This window comes from Diadema setosum, chromosome 11 (assembly GCF_964275005.1).
Source record: "Diadema setosum chromosome 11, eeDiaSeto1, whole genome shotgun sequence".
Taxonomy (NCBI): Eukaryota; Metazoa; Echinodermata; class Echinoidea; order Diadematoida; family Diadematidae; genus Diadema; species Diadema setosum.
The window spans coordinates 24,588,028-24,606,852 of NC_092695.1; the positions used below are offsets into that span (position 1 = coordinate 24,588,028).

Consider the following 18,825-nt stretch of genomic DNA (forward strand, 5'->3'; position numbering starts at 1 on the left):
GTACTATCATTGTGAGTGGGAAATAATCAGTGGTTGCCTTTTAAAGCAACAACAACAACAACAACAAAAATAAATTTGAAAAGGGAAGAGGGAACAAATATTGTATCCCTTCTCATTTAATAATCTCTCAATTAAGAGGAGCTTTGACTTACAAAGATGAGCCTGGCATTAGCATAAACTAGCCTCTGATGAGTGACCTGTTGTGCAGGACATCGTCCATGATGCAGTCTTGCATCCCGCTTCCTAAGGATGGTATAGTTTTGATGCTTCAAATGTTCTCGTGCGATCCGTCTCTTCGTCGCGATGCCGTTGGAAGCGGGGGGAGCGGAGGCATGTGCCCCTCCTCCGAAAGGGGGAAAACGAGTCAGAAAAACAACATGACCAAGGTCGACCCAATTAGGGAGTTGATGGAGCGAAAAATTAGCGAGGACTGTCGGACGGAACTTTGTTTCCTCACATCGAGATCCAAAAATGTGAGAGAGATGCAGTCCAGGCGCCCATCCAATCCATTCGGCAGGATGGAATGAATGAGACTTGACTTGCAGCCTGCTTTGTCAACTTACAGATTATACTTTTCTCTTCCCTTCCTCTTTTGGCAAGAAGTCTGGCAAAAAAAAAAAAAAAAAATACTCCTACATTTGCACCCATGCCAGTCCCATGTCGTCCTTAATCCATATTTACTCAATAGAGATGGTTGAGTGTATGTAACATCCTTTTTTCTTTTTTTTTTTGAAGCCCTGTTTAAGTGGGCAAGCTCTGATTAAGTGAAAAAGTTGTTGTTTTTTGTGCAGATGTAGCTGAAATTACTATTACTGTGTGAGAATTACAACACATATATTTGTGTCAATCAAAGCAGTAAGCTGTTATTCTTACACAGTGTGCTCCTGGATTCTGATAGCTGATTTATGATTCTGAAAGTTGTTCAGACCTTTGGTCAAAGTTCAATGTCCTAACCGGGTATTCATGGTAATTGGATCAAAGGTAAATGGATTCAATACACACCCATTCTATGCAACTGTAAGAACAAGCTTCCATAAAGATCCCGTTAATTGTAGTATAGTGTAGAATTGTGTGAATGTATGTGTGTGTGTGTGTTTTAATTGAAACTGAGGTTAACATGCTAAACAGTATTGTCTATTACACAGATACAACAGTTCTGTGAAGTAATACAACTGTAAGTAGCCATTGAGTTGTCGTACATTGTGGCTTAAAGCAAAATAATGAATGTTTAATGCATATGTTTGTTTGTTTTTTCTATGTCCTGTTTGTCAATCAGCCTGTTTCAGGGACAGACACAATGGTCAAGAATGGTGTGTCCACCAATGTGACCACCAAGCATCAGGTCATCACTGCAATGAAGGAATATACCAACAAGAGCTTTGAGGTAGGTTTTGCTTTTAACTGTGCATTGCTCTTCTTTCCTTTCCTCCATACACTGACACCAGATCCTTTTGAGAGGAAGTAGATGTGCCCTAACATCACCATGTATGGTAGAGTTACTGCTGTTGTCACTTTCGTTGTTAACTGACTTGGCATACAATGATAATTGAAGTATCTGTTTCTGCATTACTATTCTAACGGCATAGATGTCAACTATTTGTAAACTTTAATGATTATAAGTAACTTCGAGCATTTGACTCCTGTTTTTGTCTCATAAAATCCTGCATATTAGTTTCTTGGGTTTTTTTTTTTTTTGTGTGCATACAGTCATGATTATCTTGGATACCAGGCAGAATATATGTTGTGAAATATAATGCCATTTGTTCCTGAAAATGCAAAATGTGCATCACTATTCTTTAGACCTCTGTATTTTGATGAATTTATGTTGCATCTTTTTGCACGATAACATTGCAGGAGCTGCGAGTGGAGGACTACCTTAGCAACCGGAAGGGCGGCTCGTCGGGAGGTGGGTTGCTAGGGCCAACTGGAATCTCGCAGACAGACAACAAGCCGGGTGGCTTGTTTGGACAGACCAGCTCTTCGGCGAGTACTGGCTTCAACTTTGGGCAGACCTCCAAGGGTACATTTGGAAGCAGTAAGTCTGCTTTTTGATATCTGTCGAGACAACTGGAGAGAAGCATGATTGAAACCACATTGAAACTTCACCAAAATGTTTTATTGTATATAATGTGTGCTTTTATGAAGCGAGTAATGAATATAATGTTGATTGAGATTGAACCAGTCAACAGATAGTTAGGCATGATTATTATTATCATTATTATTATTTTTATTTTTGGTATGTTGAATGTTAGCCTGACACAGACGCAGAATAACTCTGTTCTGTATTATTTTCCTGAGACTAAAGTTAGAGCTTTTGATCCGTAACATCCTGCTCTTGTTTCTTTTCACCTGTGAGACAATGCATGCACATGTATGTTTGTGTGTGTGTTTGTGTGACTGCATAAATTTAGTCTGCTGTGTAAATACTTCTCTTTAACATGTGGAATGATTGGCTTGTCAGAACAAAAAGTTTTGTGAAAAAGGTAGAAAAAATGAACAATTGTTGATGAAGGTGATGAGAGAGAGAGAGAGCATTTCTACTGAAGATCTAGTCTGCTACATAAGTCATCAAAATATGTGGTGAAAGAGGAGGTTTCAGGATTCTGATTCTGTGATGTTTAACCCACAAAACAATCTGCAGCTCCCAGCTCCTTTGGGACGGGTTCCGGCCTCTTTGGCGGCGCCGGCACGCAGCAACAGCAGCAGCAGCAGCAGCAGCAGCAGCAGAGTGGTGGCCTGTTTGGCAGCAAGAGTCTCTTTGGGCAGAACAACAACAACACTAGCGGAGGGCTATTTGGTGGATCGGGCACCGGTCTCTTTGGTCAGAGCCAGCAGAGTCAACCAAAGGTATTTTCATGCTTGTGTGTGCATTTTATTCATTGTAAGAGCTGCTCTTTTCACGTACAGATATTTCTTTGCAAATGAGAAGGTCACAGACATTTTCACAAGATGTTGTTTTTGTGATTTGACATCGAGGGGTATCGTAAGTGCACTAATGCCGGTTCAAATTTAATGCAATCAGGGTCGGGTGGTGATATTTTTGTGTGTTTTTAATTCGCAGCCCAATCCTGATTTGCAAAATTCGCAAAAATTGAACCCTTGGCAAAAATAACAGCTTTTAAAGTAGCCTCTTGTAAACCTGCTTCTCCTACCCTGCTCCCTAAAATGACACAAGCAACAAAACAAAATGGAAACAAAAAAATCCAGAATGATAAAAGCCCCGTGTTTTCTTCTGTAGACAGCAGCTAGCTTCAGACCAGGCAGGGTGATACAAGCATATGCCTGCTTACTGGGGAGGGGGGGGGGGGGGGGGGGCAATTAAGACTTGTTGTTAGACAAGTGATATGAATGAGCACTTGCCTGTATTTTAAGTATTGTGCTGTTGCCAGAATGCCCACTTGGGCAAGTAGGAGAAAGATTATAATTTCTGGGTAAGATGTGTCAAATACAAACCATTCTACATCTTCTGTCTGCACACTATATATATCTGAAAAGAAAAAAATTGAAATGTCATGGTTTTCTTCTCATCAGCTACCACTGAAAATGTTGTTCAATCACCATCTCAATTTGAATAATACACTACCATGCATCTTCTCCCAATTACAAGCCACCCTAGTGAGGGCTGCTTCCCCCGCTGACATTCAATATTGGAATGGAATGTCTGTGTTTTGATTTCATGAGATTTTATAGTTTGTATGATTGCTGGCATTCAATTCATGTATCTCGTGTGTGATGCCAATATTCATGTGTCCTGAGAAATGTGAGATGTGAAGTTGCTGTGAATACCACAAATGTATAAGACATGACACCCCCATGTAGGCATTAAATGTTCTTCATGTTTTCTGTGTTCATATCTTTCTTTTTCTTCATTCACGATTTGTTCGCCCGTTCGATGTGCAGAGTCTCTTTGGCAGCACGCCCCAGGCGCAGGGCACGGGCCTCTTTGGGAGCACCCCGGCCTCGGGCACCAGCGGGTTTGGGACCGGCGGGTTTGGCGGCGGAACCTTTGGACAGCCAAGCGGGGTAATTTCAGACATTTTGTGATGGTCACTCTGATGCTGCCTCCATTCAATTTTTTTGTGGACAATCAGATGTCTGTATCGTTGGGAATCAAAGGGATCTTGTCAGATCAGAGACCTCTGGCTGGCGCTAAGGTTTCAGATGTAATTTTATTTGTAAGCAAAATCAAGAGGAATCTGTATTAGCTGGTGCTCAACCTATTCCACCAGTACAAGGGCAGGAGAATACAAGTTTGGTGTTTTTAAGTAGTGGTGCAGTTATCTCAAGTTTCAAGGAAAAATTGCACTATGGGAAGGGAGGAGTGTTTGATGATCAACCATTAATACCCCCAATGCTAGCGAAGAATGTGAAATCTTGTACTCTTGTTTGTTTGTTTTTTATTCTTTTTCTGTTTGATTGATTATTTTTCAAGAAAAGTGCTTAGATTGTTTTTGTTTTTGTTTGTTTGTTTTTGTAATGAAAAGGGGTATCACTGCCCAGGGTGTATAGATTTCTGAGTGAGCAAACCTTTCTCAGTTCTGTATTTCGTATCTTTATCTTTTGTTATGATGTGTGTGTGTGTTTTTTCCCTCATTGACTACTCCCTTAAGTAATATGAAATATCTCCCTGCCTCCAAAGTGATCATGGTATGTTTTGCCTTTGAAATCTCCACTTGGTGCTGCTCAATTACCACCATAGTTTCTATGTACTTGGTTTAAAGACTTGATTCTAACAAATGTGAGCATTAATGAAACCCTAGCTTCCTTTGCTCCAAATAAAATCTCTAGAGGTTTTGTTTTATGTCATTCACCACAATCGTTTTCTTGTTTGTGTTGCTGAATGTTTCTTACAGCAGGGTGGTCTCTTTGGAAAGTCTACTCCGGGTTTTGGCACCCCGTCCAGTCAGCCGGGGCTAAGTCTTGGCACCAGCTCCGGTACAGGTGGTCTGTTTGGAGGCACCAGTAAGCCGGGCCTGACGCTGGGCACTGGAACGGGAACAGGTTTCGGTTAGTTAACTCGTCGGATTTAACCTTAACTTTGAAGACAGGATTTCATATTGTCGTTTCCTTTCCACTGCCTGTATTAAATTGCATGAAATCTGTAAATTGCTATACCATACAATTTTAGCTGCTGTGTAAAGCCTGAAGGGATATCTATAATTACCCAGGTATATAACAATGTGTTTAAAAGCATTTAGCTTTGTATCACCATGTGAGGCAAGTTACATATTTATGCATTTAAAAAAAGATTGCTGCTAGAACCAGGTATGTTTAGCTCTTCTATGATACATTTTTTTAAGCACTCACACCTCCCAAACATTTTAAACTTGGAGAAAAGTTTCCATAGGTGGCCTACGCAATCCATGTTTGCAGATGCCAGGTTTGTCTATTTCATGAAGAAAATGTAATGCGTTTTGGGGCAGAATGTAGTATTTTGCTGAATTTTCAACAGAACATTGCTAAAAATGTATTCAAAGAGGTTGGTGGCTCTGAATTAGCATTCACCTTAGTAAAATGGAACATCATTGTATCTGGGTACCCCCTTCATTGTGTACAGAAAGGTGTTGTATCAGTGTAATGAAAACATGAAGACAGTTTAAGTGTAGAATGTATTGTTTTACATAATAATGTATTCAGTTGGGGTAACTAGAAAGCAGAGAGTTTTGCAATATAATTGTAAGAATCAAGATGAATGTGCTCTTGAAGACCCAAGTTCTATTTGATCGGTTTCGTTTTCTTTTGAGGTTCAACAGGTTTTGGGTCAAATCCATCTGGTGGCTCAGGTCTGTTTGGCGGTAAAGGCACCACAGGCTTTGGTACTTCGGGCCAGACCAGTGGCGGCTTTGGGTCCTCACTGGGTACCACATTCGGCAGCGGCACCTCTGGCTCCCTCTTTGGTGGCAGCAAACCAACGGGGTTAGGAACAACATTTGGAACCACAGGTGACTTCAATTCCCTTTCGGTGGCATACTTTGATTCTCTTTTTACCTGATATTGAGTGACCCCATTGTCCGGAGGTTACTTATGTAAGTGGAATCAGGATAGTCAGCTAATTCAAGCCTGTTAAGAATTGTTAGTAGGCAAAGGTAAATTGATTAGAAGTTGTTGACAAAGGCTGAACTAAATAAGGAGAGGAATTATGGTAGTAGGTCATTATTGAGCTTCAAAGTTGAGGAAATGTTAAAAAACTGGTATGACATTTTGTTATGATTCTTGAGTAGCATCAGTCTTATGTGGTATTTTGGGTAAATATAAAAGTGGAAATATTTTCTTTGAGCAAAGGTGAAATGGTTATTCCCCTTGCTCAGTGACAAATGAATGTCAGCAAATGTGAACAAAGGCCCCACTTGCAGCAGGAGACATTATGTGAGAAAGGTGAGTTGTCTAAAGTCAACTGTGTGGGCTTTGTAATTTGCTGTAGTCTTACTCATATTGTGCTCCTTCACATTGGACCAGGAACCTTTGGGAGTGGACTTGGAGGAACTGGAGGTCTTGGAGGAGGAGGACTGGGTGCAGGGACAGGACTTGGGGGGTAAGTCCAGGACTTTTTATGCTTATTAGATTCTTCATGTCAGAGGAGAGTGAACATCATTATTGTATTGCCCACTCTCTTCTCAGAGCACTGTCACCTAGACAAGTATGATCAATCTCACATAAGGTTACCCCATAAATGCGTGAAAGACTTCTTAGGTCTTTTGTTGTTTTTTATATTTTAAATGACTGTATGTTAAAGGGACTGTACAGTACTGGTTGAGGTGGGGATTCATGTTTTGAACATTCCTAAGTGAGATAATGAAAAGCCTCTCATGAAATATGAAAGAGCATGTAATTTTAAGAAGGATACAACGTTTATTTGATGAAAATTGGTTTTCAAATGGCTGAGATATCCAAAAAAGTGCTAATAATAAAAGGCGACATGCCACAACTTTATTAGGATCTCTTTGTTTCACCTTGTTTTTGGATATCTCAGCCATTTCAAAACCGATTTTCATCGAATAAACTTTAGATACCCCTTAGAACTGCATGCTCTTTGACATCTCATAGAGTGGTTTCTGAATATCTCGCAAAAAGTTAAAAGCTAAATCCTCACCTCGACCAGAACTGTACACACCCTTTAAGTTGTGGGGTGTTTTTTTCAGAAATGGAGGAGACAAATCAAATAGACTTAAATTCATCATGTGCAATGCATGAGCATTTGGCATACAGAGTTTAACAATGATATGTATACAAACTATTCGGTATGAATGTAAAGTGTGCATTACTTAGTGATCAAGTGTGGCATCCATCTGAGGACTTTTGCGTCTTTCCAATACGTTAGCCTCATTCTGTAACGTGTCTCCCCACTTCTTGCTAACAGACAAGCAGCCAACACCAACCAGAATGCCCAGGTACAGCAGCAGCTGATGACCCTCTTCAACTCGCCGTATGGAGACAATCCCTTGTTCAAGAACATTCTTGTGGTGAGTACTGTGTACTGGCTTCATTTCTTTAATCTTTTTTTTGAATAATATTGACAAGAGTGCTTTAGAACTTCTTTGTAGCAGGAACGTGTCAAATTTTTCAGCTGTTAAAAGTGTCACAACCATCATTACTGCCATATTATACACTCACCTCTCATCCTTCGACAAGCACTTTGTGTCACAAGTTTAAGACCGGTCTCCCCTAGAACAGCACCAGTTTTTACCACTGAAAACATGTAATGCATGCACATTTAATAAAGCTGTCATCGTAATGATCTGAAGATGATGAAGGTAATGGAGCTCAGAGTATATTTCGTCCACGTGTGATTGGGCAACGATGGATGTATCGTGTACTCATAAGGTCCAAGTTCCCTTTCGCTTTGCTTGTCCAGCAGTCTGTTGCAGGAGTGGGTGTCCATGCATTCATGTAGAATGGCAGCACCTTCACATGTTTGATGAAGATTATGTTGATGATGATGTGACTGATGGATGTGAAAAGAAAGAGAAAGTGAAAGAGGGGAGGCAGGCGAGGTGGCTACGTCGTAGTGCCGTGTGTCACTGACTATGAGAAGAGAGATCACATATGAGCGACTGCCGTGCTTTGATTTCACATGGCAAGTGGTTTAGTCACAGATTGTGTCCAATATAAAAAAAATCATGCATATGCAGGTCTGCACACTGACCCATTTTTTCTACTGGTCTGATCTGTCTGTTAGACCAGTAGGTACCCAGTTTTTCCATGTTTTACTATAAGTGCATTCCTAAAAATGTTACTGGTCTGACAGTGATTCTTACTGGTCAGGGACTGTCGGACCAGTGCCAGTGTGCAACGTTGGCATATGGCATTCGGTCTAAGCATGAGATCAACAGGGAGGAAGTGAATGTGGAAAGGAGTGAGATGAGGGTATGGCAGAGATTATGTAAGAGGTAATAATGCATGGTAATGTCTGGAGAAAAGAGCATTGGAATAACCCAGAGACTGATAAGATGGAGTGATCACAGCTGTGGTGATATTGTAAGGCGTGGAGTCGTGAGATGCACAATTCCACATGTCAGCATTTATGCAGACAGACACGATATGTAGTCTTCCATTTTTGTTATCATTATGGGCAAATGTTCTCTACAACTTCTATCTACCATTTTATAATTTTGTATCCTTGAAATGAAATTTTCATGATTTTTTTTTGATGACAGGACCCGGACAAGAAGAAGGATGCAGTCACCACTCTGTCGGCACAGAAGTCTCTGAGCTCACCATCTCACTACAAGGTATGAAGGCTTGCGAATTCCAGCGGCTGGTTCCAAGACACTGGCTACTTTGTTGTCATCATTTCAGCAGGGTCACATGAAATTTCCATTTGTTGTTCTGGTGTAACAAATGATGATAATGTGGTTTAGTCAGGAGCCACTTCAGTGTTGCCACTGCTCTGCCCTAGGGCCCTGCTGTTATGACCCCCCCCCCCCCCCTCACACACACACATACACATGCACACACACACAAAGGCAGGCACCCATTCATACACCTGAGGCCTGTTGCATAAAACTATAACTTTAAAATAGTCACTGGTAAAAACCATAGCAATACTATTCTATGGCCAATCAAAGCCAAGAAATCACTGATAACTGCCATTGATTGTAACATTGTTATAGTTTTATGCAGTGGGACCCTTTGTACAAAAGGAGCATTGTGGGTAAAAAAATGATCTTATTATAAAGAAATGTTAGCACTTTGTGGGGTTTGAACATGGGACCTTTGTTTGAGAATCATGAATTAACAGATTTTTCCACATGATGACAGGAGATGGCTGTTGAGTATTACCCAGAAAAAAAAATGATAATCTGCATACTCCTGATCTTGGTCCTTACACTATACATCTTCCTAATATAACTTCTTTCTGTGAGGTAAGGGTTGTTTGAGTCATATGACATCTTGCACAAGACGAGGTATTCGAGTTGTCTTGATAGGCTGTGGGAAATTTCTGTCTCTGTGTCTTGAGATGACCCTACCCCCCCCCCCCTTGCAAAATATCATGTACTCCTGCCACATATTCATGCATAATTAATTCATGAATTGATGATTCTACTTCATTTCTTGTTGATTTTGAAGGTGTCTGCCCGAGCAAAGTTGAAGCCAAAGCCAATCCAGAGAGGAGTCGGGAAGGTGAGCTTATTACGTAGAAGTAACTCTGACTGAAGTATCGTCTTATGCTGTGATAGTCTGTCTGTGATTATGGCTATAGAGTGCTCTAACATTCATGGAGGCTGTCTGTGACACCCCACCCCCATCACTAAGTCATGTGTCGTTTAGGACTGTGATACAAATTCACCTCAATCTTAAGTCACTTATTCAAAGTTTATTGGGAATGTGGTAAATTGATTATCAAAACTGATGTACATTTAAACATAAGAATAAGTAGTGTGGTACAAGTGACATCTCCATTACAAATAAGTATACTACTGTAAATGCAGTTTGATAAAAGTACTGATACAAAATATTTTTAGAATTACAGAAAACGAAACTGTGTGTGTAAATGTGTAATGATGGACAAACATCCACTCAATGTTTCTTACTTTTGTCATGCTGTAAAATTTTTCCCGAATGACGTTTTATGTTATACAAAGTCCTATTCATGGTGAAATTTGCTGTGTGCTGACACCAAAACGGAGACCAAACTAGAGGCTTCAAACTCTGACACCTGTCTCAGTTTGAGAATAAAAGTGCCTTGTGTAAACATTGAAGTGTTGACCTTCTCTCAGTATGCAGACACATCTTTATCAACTCTCTGTGTGTTCTGTTGCCACACACTGAAGGCACATCGTAGAGAGAGAGAGTCTGAAGGGAGAGTCAGTAAACCTTCTTAATGATGCACCAAAGTTCTAGGCTCCTGAGTTAAAGGGATGGTATAGTATTGGTTGAGGTGAGAATTCAGCTTCTAACTTTTTGTGAGGTTCTTAGAAACCACCGTATGAAATATTAAAGAGCATACAACTCGAAGAGGAATTCAAAGTTCATTTGATTAAAATTGGTTTTGAAATGACTTGAGATATCTAAAAACAAAGTAAAACAGAGCAATCCTAATAAGAGGTGGGTCACCCTTTTTATTAGAATTGCTTTGTTTTAGATATCTCAGCTATTTCAAAACCAATTTTAATCAAATAAACGTTTAATTCCTCTTAGAATTATATGTCCTTTCATATTTCATAAGAGGTTTCTCAGTATCTCAAAAGATCATCATAAAAAAACATTGGAAACCTCAAACCCCCATCTCAACCAAAACTGTACCATCCCTTTAAACTTTTTTCCCCTTATTGATCACTTCTGTTGTTATTTTCTTTCCATGGCAGTCAAAGTTGTTTGATGGCCTTGAGGAGGAGGATAGCACGCTGAACTCGGAGACATTTGTGACGCGGCGGAGCATCAAGAAACTTGTCATCAAGAACAAATCCCTTGATGTGAGTATATTTGGCACTGATTTGACAATGCCCTTCATGCATCTTGACAGATTATTTGGGGTTTTTCCCCAATTTCTCTGAATCCATCTGTTAGAAAAAGAAAATAAAACAAATCGGAAGAGGATGGGGTATTTTTTTTTTTTTCTGTAGAGGGTGGGAAAGAGCGCTTTGGGATGAGAAATTGGCAGGAAACAGGCAAGACTCAAGAACTTTGCGGAGTGCATGATAAGGGCAAGGCCGTCATTTTGTGATGTTCATCATGTCAGATTTCAAGAGATTATCTTTAAAGGTTTGTGGCATTGACGTACAGATTTGTTGTTTAATTCGTTTTTACCAGATAACTAGTATCGAATATCTTTCATTTGTTTGATGCTCTTCACGAGAAAGAGGCAATGATGACAGGTTTACATTGGAAATGGCTTCCAGCAAAGATTGATTAAAGCTCTCCCACCCACAGATGCAGAAATACGAGATGCCAGTCTCGCTTCAAACGTTGCAGTTTTGTCCCTGGAGACTGTCTGTAGCTTGACAGACGGCATTAGTTGCGGTCTCTGCACACCGCATCTGCGAACTGATTTCGATGTGTGGTTGAAACATAAGTCTCTTCTCGCAATAACGTGTGCCCTGTCTTTGACTTTGCTTTCTTTCTCTCCTTTCCTCCCGCCCCGCCCTCCCTCTACCGACTGGCTTGGTCCTCCCAGGAGACTCAGAGCAACAGTCCCAGCACCAGGACATCTGTCAAGCCAGACGAGTTGGCATCGCCCCTGCCCGTCTACCCCCGGGACCAGACACACGCCTCTGTGCACGACGCCTCAGAAAATGAGTCAGTTGGATCCCCTTTGCACTTCTTTAAAAGAAATGAACATAGGTATAAGAAGAAATAAAAAAATGCACATCCATCATAAGCCTTAAAGATATGCGAATAACCAGTCCTTGGTGCCCTCAGTGTATGAAATTTGCATGAAAAGTAGATTGAAAAAGCATTCCAGCAAAAATTACCTTGTGTAGTCTTATGTATTTCTCTTCTTTTTTTTTTTAATCCAGTAAGCAGTTGTCACCATTGATTCTATAGATATACTTGTAAAACAAACATTAATTTGTTGCCTATGGATACACTTGAGTAATACTTCTACTTTGAAGAGGAACAAAAATTAATTCCTCAAAACCTAATTTTCTACATTCAAAGGGAGTTATCAGAATTCCAAAAAAATTCAGTTTCAATGAAAAGTTCACATTGCTTTCACTTGTTTGCTGACATTATGTTAAGGGTAATAACCATCTCCCTACTTTCTGAAAGGCCAGTGAAAATATGTTGAATTTTCTCCGTGCAGTTTTCTTTACATCATTGTTCATACTTGACATCAAAATATGTTGCAGTCTTCTCATCTTCTCAATCTTCTCATCCAGCGATGGCAACGGCGACACAAAAGCTTTTAAAATTCTGAACTTTTGAATGGATTGTGCAATTTTCCTCAACTCTTAGCGATGTGTTCTGCTAGTGTGGCTGCATTCACTCAATTGACATACATATTTGGGTTTCATTCTCCTTTAATAGAGAAGAAGGGTTAAGAACCATGTGATGAAGGATGCGTATACATGCTCGAAATAAATATTAACAGTTAGTTTCCCAGTGAAATTGTCTGTCACAATGATGAGGTAATGTAAACCTTTATTTTCCACTCTTGCACTCATACTTGATTTTTTTACCCCACTATTATATCTATACAGCAGGGACAGCCCCACAGCAAGACGGTCTTTGGATGAAACCAACACCCCAGAGATCTCCCTCTTCAGCAAACCAAAGGTTCTGGCAGACACCAGTGCCATGGACAGGTAATTAAGCGGCAATTAACGTTGTGGTGAAGCATGTCAGTGATATTTGTTATGGGCATTACTCAACACAAAATTTCTTTTTCTGTAAGGGAATTCACACATACTCTGTACATATGGTCGCCAAAACTTTTTAAATGAAAGTATGAAAAAATCAAACATTTGTTGTATTTCAGGTCTGAGATGGCATATCTTGAAAGACAAATAGAGAGGGGAAAAAAACCCAAATAAACCTGTGTACTCTTTCTCTGGCTATGTGTTTTGTTTTGTTTTGTTTTTTTCATTTTTATGTGCATCCAGTATAATATTTTATGTTGTTTGTTTGTTTTTTTCACTTGAATACTAGAACATTTATGCATGTATTTTAGTTTGGTAATCAGCAGTGTTAGATATTTGAACATAAGTATGGTAAATGAAAAAGGAATAATTGAGTGGGGTAATTATGATAGTAATGAATTCTATGCACTATTTAATGGGAAAGAAAGAAAGCTAGTGAAGTTGAGTAGTTCATTAATACTGTATATTGTGGGGCTTCTTTATGAATGGCTTTAAAAACAATGGTTGATATTTTATACGCAATCCTTTTGGGGCTTCTAAACCAGTGTGTTCTAGCAGGTGGGGGGGGGGGGGGAGGAGGAGGGGCTGAGATATCTAAAACAAAGCAATTCTAATTAAAAGGGTGACAAACCGCTTATTAGGATTGCTTTGTTTTACTTTGTTTTTGGATATCTCATGGCAAAATGTCAACAGGCAAACCCAATGGATAAAAGCTAGTGTGGTGCATTTGACGTTCGCTTACAGTTGTTTTCATCTAATGTTCAAGTACCCATTAATCTACTTACCATTGTCAGTCTTCTGAGCAAACTTCACTGTTCATTCCAAAGACCTACAAAGGGGCTGGACATCATTCGTTTCTTGTATATGCCCCAAACTTCCGACTTCATTAACCCACCCCAGCAAATATACCATCAAAATTATTGTGTGAGAGGCATTTAAAGTCCCAATTTATGTCAGTAATACTATATGTGATATATCGCACCGTCACACCCTTTGAAAAAGGCACTATACAAATGTTATAATGTAATGCAATGAATGCATACTTGCCAACTAGTAAGATTTTATCAGATTCAGTAAGATTTTTTACGTTAAAAATAGCAAAATCAGATTTTCTGTCAGAGAAATCAGATTTTAAAAAAATATTTAGATATACCTTTCATGTGTATTTTCTGAAGATTTGACCGAAAGTAAGATTTTTAACTTCAGTTTGCATAGAAAATAATATTTTTGCAATCCATGAGTAAGATATTTCATCTTGAAATGTTGGCAGGTATGTGAATGCTACCATATGTTGTTTGTAGCATGGGAAAATAACTGCCCCATATACAAACCCTTTTCGTTTGTGTTCTTCCCATCCACCTGCTTACCCCCGAAAGCCCTGGAGGAAAGTCTGAAGATGCAGACTGCACCATCCAGGCTCTCAACTCGCAGCCCGGCGGCAGGCAGCGCCACTCTTCCAGCACAGGCACCTCTCCCATCGGCTCTATGTCTACCAACCCTCCACCAGGCACCTCCGGCCCTCCTCCGACCACGCCCAAGGATTCGGGTCCTGCCAACACCAGCAGAGGTAGCCATGGGGATTCATCGCATGACCTCACAGGTATGGTAGTCGTGCCAAATGTTGTGTAGCTGTTCCTCCAAAAGCATTCTTGAAAGACGGCAAACCATCAGCTGGACTTCAGTGTGCCATCTGATGAAAGGAGAAAAATATATTCCTTTGTCTCATGCACTTATTCAATAATTTTCATGTGGGAAATGCAGCTTGATATGCTTGTATACATGTTTTCTGTTATCTTTTCTGTACTCTCATATTTGTGCATTGTCTTCTGTTTTTTCTTTTGTTCTGATGGCCACTTTAGCACGGAGTAGAGCACATTTTTAAGCTGATATGAATATCACTTCTTAAAAAAAAAAGGGGGGGGGTCACAATACTCTTTAACAGCTATCTCCCTCTGTTTTATATAGTCAAGGTAATTCAATCTTATGTGTTTCATCAGATCTAATCTCACTCAGGCTGGTACTGTGTCTTCTAGGAAGAAGAGAGTCTTGTCAATTTTAGTCACTGTCAGGTGTGTCATTGGTATTCTCTTATATTTTATGATTAAAACCTGTCAGTTTTTGAGAATGTTGATGGCTGTGCTGTGGCCATAAACTAAGATTTTCTCCACCAAACGTTTTGCTAGGTGAAAGTGATGATGTCATAGACCAGGAGAACCAGCCCCCGCCCCACCCGGCTAGGGTGGTCCTGCGTCGCCCCGGTTACTACACCATCCCCAACCTGGAGGAGCTGGCAGAACTGACGGACGACAGCGGTAACTGCTACGTGGAGGACTTTACGGTGGGCAGGGAGCGCTACGGTAGCGTCTTCTTTCCTGGCAAGACCAACGTGAAGGGTCTGAACCTGGACGAAATAGGTGGGTTGTGTCATCATACAAGTTTGTAAGATGTCCAGTGCTAATGATAAGGTCATGGATGTCATTGTGTGTGTCTCTTTGGGGCTCATGCATCAATCATTATACTCATATGAGGTATGGTCAGGAAAGAGGTAGATGGGAAATGGGGAGAATTATAGCTACTTTTCTCAACTTTTGACCTTCAAGATGCAATAGAAAGGTAAAACTTGGCTGAAGGTGTACCTTGGCTTCTAGGATTGTAGGTTAGAAATTAATACTCAAGTACCTTTATCTCATTCTCTTTATTCTTTACTATATGGTGCAGAAACTGTTTAGCTAGATTAGTGAGTAAAAACCACTTTTATGGTTCTCTCCACAGTTCACTTCCGGCGGAAGGAGATCACGATCTATCCAGACGACACCTGCAAACCAGAGGTGGGCGACGGACTGAACAAGAAGGCAGAGGTCACCCTGGACCAAACCTGGCCCATAGACAAGTCAACAAGACAACCCATCAAGGTAATGTGCACTGTCTGTCCCAACTAGGCCCACAGACAAACCAAGTGCCTAATAAGGGGGAAAAAAAGAAAGTTGTATTGGCTTTATGGGCCATATGAAAATAGGGTCGGTGGGTCAATTTTTTAAATTTATTTTACTGCCGCACTTTGCAGTGAAGCCGACACTGTGTGGCACCATATGGTAAAGTAAAAAAACAAACAAACTTGTGAAAACAAGCGCATGTTTTTAAAACGAAACAAAAAGAATCATGCTACTACACATGCGGACTTGATAAAAACAAGATAAATTGATTTTTTTTAAAAAAGATAAATTGCAAAAAAAAAGATAACAGTTGTGAAACTCAAATGAGAAAAGATGGCAACTGCGCCGAAGCGCTAATAATTGCACCATCGATATCGAAATATTGTGCTGTCATGATCGTGATAGCGAAGATTTTTTTTTTTTTCTTTTATATCTCGAGAGTCAGGGACATTTTTAGATAGTCCGGGAGCCAGCGGGGGTCAGCCTAGCTGAAAAGGTTACCAATTTTTGTGTATATAGTAATTTAGTACATATGCCCCTAAGTATGGAAATGCACGTCTGGCTGGTCATCGGTGGTGGGTGTGGCCAGGAGGGCCAAAAAAAGGACCCCTCAAAATTAGGCTAGCCTAGCTGGAAAAGTAACCTCAAGGAAACAACTGGAACTTGTTCGTTACGCTTACAGGATAAATGAATGACCATTGCCAGACGTTTTAAGTGGTGGGGGGTAGCCGCCAGACGCTCTTAAAGGCCCAACTCCAGCTAGGCTAGCCTAGCTGAAAAAGTAACCTCATGAAAACCACTGGAACTTGTTCGTTACACTTACAGGATAAATGAATGACCATTGCCAGACGTTTTAAGTGGTGGGGGGTAGCCGCCAGACGCCCTTAAAGACCCAAATTTTTCCAGCTAGGCTAGCCTAGCTGAAAAAGTAACCTCATGAAACCAACTGGAACTTGTTCGTTACACTTACAGGATAAATGAATGACCATTGCCAGACGTTTTAAGTGGTGGGGGGTAGCTGCCAGACGCCCTCAAAGACCAAACTTTTTCCAGCTAGGCTAGCCTAGCTGAAAAAGTAACCTAATGAAGCCCACTGGAACTTGTTATTTACACTTACAGGATAAATGAATGACCATTGCCAGACGTTTTAAGTGGTGGGGGGTGGCCGCCAGACGCCCTCAAAGACCCAACTTTTTCCAGCTAGGCTAGCCTAGCTAAAAAAGTAACCTAATGAAACCCACTGGAACTTGTTATTTACACTTACAGGATATATGCATGGCCGTTGCCAGACGTTTTAAGAAGTGGGGTGGGGGGGGGGGGTAGCCGCCAGATGCCCTCAAAGACCCAATTTTACCAGCTAGACTATAGCCCTGGCTGGAAAAGTAACCTCCTGAAACCCACTGGAACTTATTCTATGTTTGTATCTCACCTGATAAACACTGTCGACATGGTATTCTGGTGTTCTTTCAATAACTTTCCACACTTTTGAGCTATATGACCACCAAATTCACTCCTCAGATCATCTAATGATTGCTGTCAAGTGTTAAAGGTACTAGCCCACATTTATAAACCTGCAGCAAATTGGTCTCATAGTTAGCATGGAGTTTGGGTATAATTGCAGTAACACCTGTGCAAAATTTCGTTCCAATTAGTCCATTACTTTCATAAAAATAAATGAAAATGCACCGTAATCCGTATGCATGCGTATAACGCTCGCTTATAGCTCCGGTCCACGTACGTGCTACATGTACAATGTACGTAGCTATAGCCCGCGCTCGTAATTCGATTTTGGGTCGGGTTGACCCGGTTTGAAAATTGATTTTAAAACGATGATTTTCTCTCTTTTATCGAATGGTATAGACAAAGAGCGACAGGTGAGGTATGTTACTATTATAACTTGTACTTGAAGTCATATTGGACCTGTTTTATGCAGTTTTGATTTTCGTGGGTTTGCAAATGTGGGCTAGTACCTTTAATATTGGTGAAGTCCGACTACGTCAACAGTCAAAAAGTCAATGAACTAGGCCTATGCCATTTGAAAATCTCTGTAATCACAAAGTCGATACGTGGATGAGACATCACTTCGCTTTTGCCTTGTTAGATGGTGAATATTTGTAAGCTTCCGTTTCTAATTCATACAGCACCAGCATACATGTCTGAGAATAGCGGTAAAGAAGATTAGAGTCTTTGGCAACAAGTGCAAAATTAAATTCTGTGCCTTATTAGCTAAACAAACGTGGTAGGAGGACAACGACCTGTTAGGCAATATGGCAGACCAATAGCTCTATATTATTAGTGTTATAGAATAAAATGACAATGATGTCGTTCTGAAGCATACTTTTCATTAGATGCTTTTGCAATGACTCAATGTATACTTTTAATCGAACTAAGTATATGTCCATGACTTGCTCATGAATTACGGCAGAACGATTCGGTGAGGAAAGTTTTCTGTCATGTCATTACGGAAGAAGTGAACGTGTCAATATTTTGCTATTTGTTCCATAATTATTTCTGAAGTGGTTAAATGTATTTTCCTAAAACATTTTTCCTTTTATATAATACCTACGTTACATCCAAATGCCTATTCGTTGAAAAAATGTATGGCCATGTATTCAAAGGTCAAAGATCATAGGTTAATGGAAGTAGGGCATACATTGTACAACATTTCACTAAGTTGTTGTTGTTGTTTTGTTGTTGTTGTTGTTGTTGTTGTTTGGTTTTTTGTTTTTTGTTTTTTTGGGGGGGGGGCATGATTCAAAGTGTCCTAAAACCTTGTATAATACATGTAGGCCCTATTTAGTTTTGTAGTCACGACTCTTGCTATGTATGATGCCAAACTCTTCCCGCTCATACAAATGCAGCCGTTTCAGGGAAATAATGATTGGTAATGCTGAAGTGGTTCATAACATTCCATTGATACTATGTATAGAACAGAAAGTGAATTTGACAATATTATATGATATCCGCAATTTACTCTTTGACATCAGGTTCTATCATCCGATTAATAATGTATAAATTGAATATACAGTAGTCCCCTATTCAGTAACAGGTTAAGTTAGATAAGCTGCATTCATTTTGCACGCGACCATGGC

General features: G+C 40.2%; 1 protein-coding gene across 1 annotated transcript in view; it reads left to right on the forward strand.

Moving 5' to 3' along the window:
* Positions 1-18,825, forward strand: part of LOC140235192 (nuclear pore complex protein Nup98-Nup96-like) — a 57,201-nt gene that overhangs the window by 21,839 nt on the left and 16,537 nt on the right. Inside the window, exons 6-21 of the mRNA XM_072315227.1 lie at positions 1,277-1,384; positions 1,855-2,035; positions 2,642-2,847; positions 3,901-4,023; positions 4,854-5,007; positions 5,745-5,942; positions 6,457-6,532; positions 7,358-7,460; positions 8,655-8,729; positions 9,568-9,621; positions 10,806-10,913; positions 11,615-11,736; positions 12,642-12,746; positions 14,177-14,400; positions 14,984-15,214; positions 15,573-15,712. Of these exons, the coding sequence (XP_072171328.1) occupies positions 1,277-1,384; positions 1,855-2,035; positions 2,642-2,847; positions 3,901-4,023; positions 4,854-5,007; positions 5,745-5,942; positions 6,457-6,532; positions 7,358-7,460; positions 8,655-8,729; positions 9,568-9,621; positions 10,806-10,913; positions 11,615-11,736; positions 12,642-12,746; positions 14,177-14,400; positions 14,984-15,214; positions 15,573-15,712 (2,208 nt within the window). The remainder of the gene's footprint in view (positions 1-1,276; positions 1,385-1,854; positions 2,036-2,641; positions 2,848-3,900; positions 4,024-4,853; positions 5,008-5,744; positions 5,943-6,456; positions 6,533-7,357; positions 7,461-8,654; positions 8,730-9,567; positions 9,622-10,805; positions 10,914-11,614; positions 11,737-12,641; positions 12,747-14,176; positions 14,401-14,983; positions 15,215-15,572; positions 15,713-18,825) is intronic.